We start from the raw sequence: 10424 nt of genomic DNA on the forward strand, positions 1-10424 counted from the left end.
GATAAATTTATATTTTAATTTTCTTATGTAAAGTATATAATATAGTTGCTTATTATTTACTGAGTACTCCAAAATGAACATTAGTGAATTCTGTCGTCACTCCATTCTTACTTTTTTATCCTTCTCTTATCTTTTTACCTCTTTTTGTACATTTTTAAATTAAATTATTTTGATAAATAATAAATTTACACGAAACAGTTGTTGAGAAACACGAATAGTTGGGATAAATAGTTAAGTTAATGGGTTCCACCACCCACGTGATGATCACCAATGCAATGTTCTTTTTTCTTTTTGAATCAACCAACCAACCACTTGCTGTGCTGTGCTGATTCATGACTAATCTTTTTCCATGCAATGTAATGCTGTCCCCATTAGGAAACAGCCTGTCCCAATTGGACCCCACCTCAAAATTATGCATTCCATCCATATGATTCTTTGTCCCCACTCACCATCAATTACTATTCATAATCATTTAATTAGTAATACCCCAAATCTGTTTCTAACATTTCATTTTGTTAGACAAGCTAATCTTTATCAGTATTTTGTAAAGATTTGATATGTATCAACATAATAAATTTGATAATTAAAATTTATTAAAGATTAAAATATCCAAGTAAAAAATTTCTTAATCTTATTTGGAGATTACTCTTTATTCAAGAGTTCTTTTCAATTTCTCTTCTACCATACTTCTACTTTACTCACCTTCTTAACCATTATCTACCAAACTACACTTACACTACCACTTCCAACTTCACCATTACCTACCATATCATTATATTTACCTCCTCACCATATAACAATACACAAAAAAAGGTTTAAGGGTATCCTAACCATCCCCACCAAAGTCCAAAACCAAGCCTTGAATTGTTGTAGCAGCCAACTACTATGATTATATTATTGAACAAACCAAACCTTTGTTTTACTACATCTAACTAACTTCTTAGCTGAGCAACCAGCATAGTAGAGATAGTTTAAGCTGTTACAATATTAGCACCTACATATATTCTTGTAAACCAGAAACAAGATGAGGAAATATATAATAATCCATTTGAAATCAAAACATAACCACATGAAGTTAATATGAATGATGGGTTAAGAGCTTAAAAAATGATTAATTCCATTAAGGGTATTGAAAAGAGTGTCAACTTCAATAAAAGAACAAGGAATTGTACAACTACAAGACAAAGGAACTGTTTAGGGAAATGGTAGGGTACAAGCTACAACAAAGAGGCAAAGAGGAGAGAACTTAAAAATAGCTATTTTCATTTACAAGTACAGTTAGCATCTCTGCTGGTAAGTGATCAAGGTTCAATGGTTGCAAATTGATACTCTGATTTTTTACTCTTAATCTCTACTATGACCAAATCCAAAAAATACTGACATAAAACAGGGAAAACCAATACAAAAAGAATTGTAAAGCTTTAACAAAAAATTAGAAGCCCTACACATGAAAATGCAGACCTATTCGGTGCATTGCAGCATGGCTAGTGCCAAGAAAACTTCAATCAGTGGTTTAATGTACCAAGAAGACACATCTCTATGGGTTGATGTTGCATTCTCGCAAATACACATGATCATAATCGACATACTTTGTCCAATGACTTCGGAACTTGGGAATACTTATCTCAAGCCATGGCTTCAGGTTGCCATTGTAGTGGATAACGGCAGCGCGATCAATATCTCTTTGGTTGACATTGGGGTTGTAGCCGAGACCCAGGACATGCCAAGATCGGTTCAGCGGGAAAGTTCGTTTCCAGAATGTTATGAGACCCGGTGGCAGTGTTCCTAACTTCCACAGCTGTCTATCATGATTCTGTAATTCAATTTAATTGCAAACAAAAATCAGTCAACGATTCTATGACCAAGAAACAAGATATGTCAAAAATAGTTTACGGAAATTGCAAACTGCCTAATGTTGCATATATGATACATTCCATTTCTCAAACAGTCAAACCGAGTCCAAATTATTATACATACTCCTATCCGCAATTTTTGAATGATAGTATGAAACATATTGATAACATGCCTTAAATGCCTATTTATTAGCTAATAAGTTTAATGGCGAAAAAAAAGTTACCAATCTACATATAATTTATGTGAATTTATTACCAATCATATGGGATACATACTGAAAAGGTAAAACAAACTGCATCACTTACCAGATTCTGCCAGTTGTGGTACACCTCTGTGATATTTTGCCTCTTCCATTCGGCTAAATCAAATATATTCATACCATATGCCCACCCACAAGCCCGCGGGTCAAAATTCTTTGCGATAAGAGGATGGGAGAAGTTAAGATAACGATCAAATCGATGAAAACTTTCTCCACAAGTTTCTACAGCACCATTTACATTGCCTTTCAGATCAACTGACCAAAGACCAGTCAGATCCTTCTTCACAACTATATCATCATCCAAGAACAGCACCTTGTTGAGCTTTGGAAAGATCTCAGGCAGGTAGAAACGGAGATGATTCAAGATAGATAAATATTTTGGATTTCTAAACTTCAGGTTTGAATCAGAAGTTGCTCGGTGAGTCTTGAAGTAATAATCAATCATGGATGGAGAGCCCAACTGCCTAAGAACAGGACTATAACTTGCATTCAACCATGTAAAATCTTCAATGTTCTGAACCTGAATGGTTGCATTGCCGGGTGGATTTGCCAAAAACCACATCCTCATTGCTGCATAATTGAGTCTGTCGGTAACAATGTGAAAAACATGCTTTGAGGTGTCCTGCAAATTCATTAAATAAAATTATTATAAGCAAGTCATGTCAATGGGGAATCGAAACAGCATCAGTGCTGATAATTTTTAATTTCTTTTACTTCACAAACTTGGGGCAAAAATAAAAAAGAAACCATCTTTCTTAGTTAAAATAGATAAAGCACAGCTATACCCCTAGCACACTCCATTTTTTCTTTGATGTCCAGAATTCACAACATTGAAAAACAGATACCTTAGCATTAACAGCAGTTGAATTCACAACAACAGCCGCAGCCAATATGTTGTCTGAGAATATTGCATAATGGTATAGTCGAGGGTCTTCTAACTTCTCTTGATTGGGGAACTGTTGCTGAGAAGAATTCAAGCTATAATACTCAGTTGTAAGGCGCAGTGGAAGACAATGAAGACCTTTTGGCAATGTTTTTGCTGTTAATTGTGTTAAGAACAAAGTCTGCTTCTTGTGTGCATGGAGCTGCTCCTCTGTTGAGTGGATCATAGCCCGAAGCTTCTTCACAACAGCAGCACAATCATCTTGAGCTTGCTTCCCTTTCAACAAAGTTTGTTCCATCGCCTTTATTCTCTCATTTGCACTGCCAATAGTAAGACACATATTATGACGAGAAATGGAGCTTGGTAGAGAAATTACTTACTCGTCATTTTTATAAGCAGCAGTAAAAGAAACTTAAAGAAGAAAACATAAACTTGAATATAATAAGATAGCATGGGAACACAAACAGGGAAACAACAGTGTTCTTATAGTTACTTACTTCCTAGGTAAGTCAGAATCCTTGCTTGCATCTCCAAGTGTTCGTGAAACTTCCTTTACCCGTAGTCGTAGTTCCCGCGTAAGATGGGAGTTGCTTTTTACTACTGGCAAGGAAAGAAAGATTTTAGCCTGGATGAGTTGATCTTTGAGTTGCTGTACCTTAGCATCTGGTGGCATTTGTTCTTTCTGCTTATTGGTTTCCCCTGAGGGAATTTTCTTGTTTATGTTGCTGGAGGCGATAGTTGCTTGCGGCTCCTGTTTAATATCCTGAGAAAAAATTGCAGCAAATGTGAAACTAGAAACTTAAAATGAACTTGGCTTGAATATGAACTAGGCTTGAACGTGTAGCAAATAATGTTGACAGGAAATGCTATCTAGCAACTCATTCGATCCATTTTTGTAATTGACATTAGCAATTCAACTAACTACCATTTGTTTTGATCTTCGTCGGACTCAAACTAATTTTTTAAATGCAAACCACAAATGCATACAGTCTCATCTAATGTATGCAAACTCCACACAAAGGAAACACATACCTAAATAGGTTTATCAGTGTGGAACTTCTTTATCAACTAGATTTTATTATAATGACTTTAAGGCACTGAGCTAATTAAAACTAAAAAATGTGCTATATATCAGACCCTAAACTCCTGATAAGATTATCAATTCAAACACTAGAATCTCATCATAGAGATGAACAAAGATAACACTTACACAAACCACAGCAGCAACAGATGCAATACAAGCACGGAAAATCCATCACCTACCTTAACTTGAGACTCGCGATCAGAAGCACGATCTGATTTAGTGAGCTTTGCATCACTGTCATCAACATCAATAGCATCTTCGCTATTTACATTTTCGCCACCACCGCCATCAGCTTTCTCCAAGGTGTTCCCTTCATTCCCTTGCTTGTCAGTCACCAGTCTAATGAGGCTCTCCTTTCTACCTTGATCTTCCTCAGTTGTAGTTGACAGCACCCGTGCCGACACATGTTCCCTTGATTCAACCACCATCGGCCTCTCTATTAAATCAACAGAACAATGACATTTGATAACATTGGAAAATCTCACAAGTTACAGCAACAACTAACCCTTTTGAGCAACAGATAGAAAGATCAAACAAAATACCTTGAGGCAAATTCTTTGTTTTGGTTAAGTCCTCAGTGTATACAACCCCAATAGGCTCTTTAAGAGCTGTTGAAGTTTCCTATTTGTAAAACAAGAAATTAGAGATTTCAGCTATAAATTATCACAGATTCAACCACCATCAAGGTATATATTTATTTCTTCAGAGCTTTACCTGAGGAAGCAGATTCAAATGGCCAGAGTCACCTGCACCTACAAAAGCAGTAACATCTTCAATAAACTCTTCCTTGGCTGCAAAAAACAGAAAACCCCAAGAATCAGCAACAAGATACAACAAAGACTTCTAAAGTGAAAACACTGAAATAAAAATAAAAAATGATAAGAAAAAGACTCACTGGATGGTGACTTGTAGGTGCCAAGACGATCGGTATAGAGAACAATTGGAGCAACAACAGTGATGCAAAGCAACAAAAGCACAATGTTCCTCATAGCCACCATTTTCACCACTCAGCTGGGGAAAAAAAACCCTCAAGAACCCTCTCTAACAAGAGGAAGAGATCCTTCTCCTGTCACTTTCTAGAGAGAGAGAGATTATCAAAAAAGAAAAGAATTGGAAATCCCTCTGAAACCCCTCTTTCAGGTTCTGTGCTTCAGAGGAGGCACTGATATTAAGAACCAACCCAACAAGGTGAAAATTAGAAAGGGGGCAAATTAAAGCCAAAGATATAAACTTCTTTTATAAAAAAAGAAGACCCACTTTCTTCCTCTTGTGGGTGGTGCCCGAAATCTCCGTGATGCAGAAAATTCTCAATCTTCAAAAGTTTCAAAGGTTTAAGCTTTGGACCCGCAGAAACATGGAAGGGAAGGAAGGAATCTGAGGGGGAAAGAAAACTTCAGTTACATTGAATTACGGAGAAGAAAGAAAGAAAGAAAGAGGGAAACGCATTTTGGGATCAGAAAGAGAGAAAAATGATGCCTTGTTTTGCGTGCGTGTGTTTGTGAAAATGGGAGAGAACCAATTGGACCCTCCCTTGTGCAATTTTTAAGAGTTGGTACCCTTTTTTGGAAAAATGTTGTTGTTCAGAATCACAATCACGGAGGAAAAAGTAAAAGAAAGAAGAAGAAGAAGCAGAAGAAGGACGTTGGAGGTAACAGGAAGAAGCAGAGAGAGAGAGAGAAAAGAAAAATATATGAACTTTTTTTTTGGGACTAATCTTTGTTTGTCTTCCAATTTTTGTATATTTTGGTAACTTTTATCTTTTGTCACCTTGCAAACGGCAACTTTCATTAATGCTACAAAATCTAACCTAATTAATTTTCATACGTGCTTAATTGTTTATTATCCTCTAAATGTAACAAAATACAATCATTTATCTTCCAAATTTTATGGCATGATATACTTATTTCTAAAATTAAAAAAATACAAATTAGTTTTTAAAATGTCAAAATTATATATTCCTATATCACTTCTGATTTGGTATATAACAGTATTATTATTTTTCAATTTTCTCTTAAACTTTAATTAATTAATATAAATTGTTGATCACATTGAACTTATTGTTACAACTTATTTTAGATTATTCACCACCTATGATCTTCATCCTTGTTTTCTTATTCTTTTAAAAAAGATTTAGAGCAATCAAGTTTTTTTTTTCTTTTATTTTTGCTATCTCAAAATAATGAAAATATTCATTATCCACCGGATAACTATTTAGACATAGTGTCTTTCATTAGCAATAATAAAGAATAAAAAACTGAAAAAAAGGGGGAGGGGGGGGGATGGAAACTTATTAAGATTAATTATGAAATTTAGTGTATTGTGGTGATGTAGAGTTGATTTTTTTTTTCTTTCTATAAGTAAATAAATTAAGCGTCAATTTATTTATGGATTTAATTAATAGTTAATTAGCATGTGATTACGAAGGACTGAATTTCTGACTATGAAATTTGCGTGTCCGTGATTGCTGCTTTGTTAATGAAATGGATTAACCAAAAAGTTGATTAAACTAGCACATAATATTGACTCTAATCTTTTTAGGTATTATTATTATTATTATTATTATTAGGGGTAAGTACGATTTTGGTCCCTCCTAACTTCTTATTAATTAAAATAAGAGTGGAATATACCACTATAAAAGTGTAAAATTCAATAATAGTGATAAAAAAAAATCCCCTGTTTAGCTTATGATGTAAACTGCAATAACAATAATCTTTGTTATGTCAGATAGAGAAATTTTGTTTTCTCTTATATAATAGAAATAAGGCAAGAATTATATTGCATCAAAGACACATACCCATGAATGAATAATGAACACTACACCAAACTAAAGAGATGATAAAGTGTTTTTATTTTTTCATTTTTTTGTAAACTTTTAACTCGAATCTTAAAGAATAGATTCACTGTCTGGCTAATTTAGAGTAGAATATCATATCTTCATGTAATAAAAGACAGATTCAAATTTTATATATAAAATTATCTTTAAGAGAAAACTTATTTAAAATTCAGTTCACTTACAAAATAATGGGAAAAAAAGTTTAAAAAAAATAAATATATCATAATAAAATAAAAATATATGAAGAATCTATAAAATAATTGAATACAGCATGCATGCTTGTCCATATGTCTATTTTTAATTATTTATTATTAATATGATTTGTGGTAATGTTAAACCCTGGCTACTTGACCACTTACTATATATCATGCTTCATCCAATAGATAACTTTGTGAACAAGATTGGGTTCTCGAAATTAAAAAAAATATTTGTGTGCCATGGTGTCCTCAACTAAACTCTTAAGTGTAGCTAAGAATTTTAATGTGGTAATAAAGAGAACCCTTTTTAAGTGTTTGTTAAATGTTATTAAGTTAATAAAATTAAAAAATATTTTTTTAATAAAATTTTTTTTTGGTGTGTTTAGTAAATTTTTTTATTAGTAAAAATAAAAGTACTAGAAAAAAAAAATCTTTTTTAAGAAGTTACAATTTACATTTTTTATAAAAGATTTTTTTTCTTAAAGAAAAGATGTTTTTTCACGTAATAAAAAAATATTTTTATATGGTTATATCCAAACATAATTGATAAATAAAAAGATTTTTTTATATGAGATATCCAAATATAAAATTATGGGCAATTTACCAAAACAAATTATTTGACTTCTAATTTTACCAGAATATATATTTTGCAAAACGAATACCAAAATGCATATTTTCCATAAACTATGTAAACTGTGACAGAGGACCCATGGTTTACAAATGCGTAAACCGCTACAGGGATCTTGCGATTTACGTTGGAAGCCAAAATGCACATAATCCGCGGTAGGGGTGTCGCAATTTGTGTGTGAATTACGAATGTGCATAAACCGCTACAGGGGTCCAGCGGTTTATGCTTTAGTATAATTCGCCTATATATACCAGCCAAGAGGAAGTAGTGCATTTGTAGAGAGTCATTTTCACACTTTCACAAATGGATAATGAGGAGAGCTTTTTGGTTCTAGTCCACTACTCTGGTAAAATAAAAAAAAAAAGTAAAAGTCATGGTGTTAAGTTTACTGACAAAAAACCGCTGAGCGTTTTTATCCGTTCGATAAATACTTTGTCGGATCTAAAGATGAGCATAGAAGGCAGGGTTGTGTGGGGCCAAGTGGGTGAAGAAGGTGTTCTATAAGATTCCGATTGCGGTTGTGTCAAGTGGTGTGTAGTATGAAACATTTGTGATGGGGTCGGACGAAGACATGTAGATCTTGTTTCATTGTCGGCGGAATTTTCCGGAGGTGAGAATATACGAGTTGTACGCCAAGTTGGAAGACGGTGCCAACAGTTCCGGGGCATCAGCGCCAAATCCTCAGTCGACGACGGTGGGGGGTGCTTCTACTTCGATACCCGTCGTTGCACCTGGTTGTCTGTTGGCTGCACCTCAATTTGTTCCACCACCGGCAGCTAGGTCACCTGGTTTGATTACTGGTCTTTTTGGTGATGGTGAGTCGGATCATGTTGAAAATGCGATGCGGGAAGATGATTCGGACGATGAGCCCGATGACATATTGGGGGATAGTGAGGAGGAGACTCCGGGGTGCCCACCTGCACCTCATGGGTCATCTAGTTCTTGTTCCCACCAACAACCGCCACATTTCTCGACGTTGAACTTGGAAGCAATGGGTCAGCAACCGGATGTAGCACACACCTTTGGAGACCAAGGATTACACGAGGGCAATACTTCTAGAAAATTTTAGATTGGCCAATCTTTCCATACTAAGGAGGAAGCTGTGATGAGTGTTAAGAATTATAGCATTCGTCGTGGAGTTCAGTATCGGGTGATGGAGTCAGATCATCTGAAGTATCATGGGAGATGCAAGGAGTTTGGGAAGGGCTGCACGTGGATGATTCGCATCGCACTTCGGCAGCGCAAGGGTAATTGGGAGGCTAAAAGATACAACGGATCTCACACTTGTTTGGCCACTTCGATTTCGAGTGATCACCGACAGCTCGATTACCACGTAATTTGTGCGAGGAAGCCAACGGAAAGGTAGAACCATAAAAAAAAACTTACAGTCTAACTACGCACATATCTATACCTGGAAGCCAACAGGAAGGAAAAGGCATCGAATCCCCGCGGCCTGAGACTAGGGAACCGCCAGAAAATCCAAGACTGCAGTAGCTGCAGGGGGCCTGCCAAGTTTGTCATATTTCTGTTGACCACCTGACACATGCATCGATATAGCCAAGCCAACGCTGCTTACCCCAACTATAACTGCCTGTCTCGTCAAGTCTCGCCACAAAGGGCAACCACCGTATATGAACCCAATTTCTACTTTTATCACCGGACAACTGAGTGGAAAGCAGCATCATGATATAAACTCGTGCATATATGCATACGGTATCCTCTGTAGCATCATCCGGTAGCACCCTGAATCCCTCATGAAACCAGGTGAAGTGGACTGTAAATTACTTTACCTTATTCTGTAGTGGAAGCTCATCAAATAGTTCCTGAAATCACTCCCAAGCCAGTTTGCCATCATCCATCAGCTTCTCAAAATCTGTACAGATAAACCATCCACAGGCAGCCCCAGCTAGTATGCTACATCCTGCAGCATGATGGTGCACTCCCCGAAAGGCATATAAAAGGTATGCGTCTCAAGACGCCACCTCTTAATGAAAGGGCTCTGACTAAGGGCTCGTCCAACCAGAACCACCTCACGTTGAGCCTTGCCAGGTGGTACAAACCAGCCCTCTCCAGATAGGGTATGATCCTGTCATGCAGATGTATGTTCTATTGCCTCCGGACACTATAAATACACCTAGTCGACTGCAGTATGTGACAGAAAAAACTAAACAAATAAAAATTCCATCATTAACAGATTTCATCCGTATACTATAATCGGAAGCAGAAACTGAACTTATAATTTTAAATTAAATTTAATAAAAGTATTTAAATTAAGGACTGTAATATTTAATTTAAAATAATCTAAAACTAAACTTTCAGTTTTAACATTTAAATCTTAAATTTAACGACCTAAACAACAAAACTTATAATTTTAAAGTTTAACAACATTAAATACAATCCTTATCTGCTAATCACAAAATCCAACAAAACTTAAATATCTGACCGAAGTCTTTAATCTAAAATAATTAAACCCTAAACTTACAATTTTAAAATTTGAATCTCAAATTTAAAGACCTAAATTACAAAAAATATAATTCTAAAATTTTAAAAGCTAAAATACAATTCCTATTTTCTAATAACAAAATTCAATAAAACTTACATAAATGACTCAAGACTAATTTAAAATAATTAAATACTAAACTTATAATTTTAAAATTTAAATCTAAATTTTAAATACCTAAATCAC

The 10424-nt window shown here is 35.1% G+C and overlaps 1 protein-coding gene across 1 annotated transcript; it reads right to left on the minus strand.

Moving 5' to 3' along the window:
- On the minus strand, nucleotides 1101–5792 carry LOC107638728 (probable galacturonosyltransferase 4). Its single transcript, XM_016342093.2, has 8 exons — nucleotides 4976–5792; nucleotides 4795–4871; nucleotides 4623–4701; nucleotides 4260–4516; nucleotides 3494–3759; nucleotides 2959–3316; nucleotides 2160–2735; nucleotides 1101–1813 (listed from the first exon to the last, which is right to left on the minus strand). Exons 1-8 carry the CDS (start codon nucleotides 5076–5078, stop codon nucleotides 1538–1540), a joined length of 1992 nt encoding a protein of 663 aa, XP_016197579.1. The 5' UTR covers nucleotides 5079–5792; the 3' UTR covers nucleotides 1101–1537.

Source organism: Arachis ipaensis, chromosome B04 (assembly GCF_000816755.2).
Source record: "Arachis ipaensis cultivar K30076 chromosome B04, Araip1.1, whole genome shotgun sequence".
Lineage (NCBI taxonomy): Eukaryota > Viridiplantae > Streptophyta > Magnoliopsida > Fabales > Fabaceae > Arachis > Arachis ipaensis.

Bases quoted from the DNA above. Each gene is read 5' to 3' on its own strand.
- LOC107638728 (XM_016342093.2), bottom strand. From the start codon at position 5,078: ATGGTGGCTATGAGGAACATTGTGCTTTTGTTGCTTTGCATCACTGTT. The intron at 3,760-4,259 runs GTAGGTGATGGA...ATTTTTTCTCAG, and splicing joins ATCGCGAGTCTCAAGTTAAG to GATATTAAACAGGAGCCGCA. The intron at 2,736-2,958 runs GTATCTGTTTTT...ATGAATTTGCAG, and splicing joins CAACTGCTGTTAATGCTAAG to GACACCTCAAAGCATGTTTT.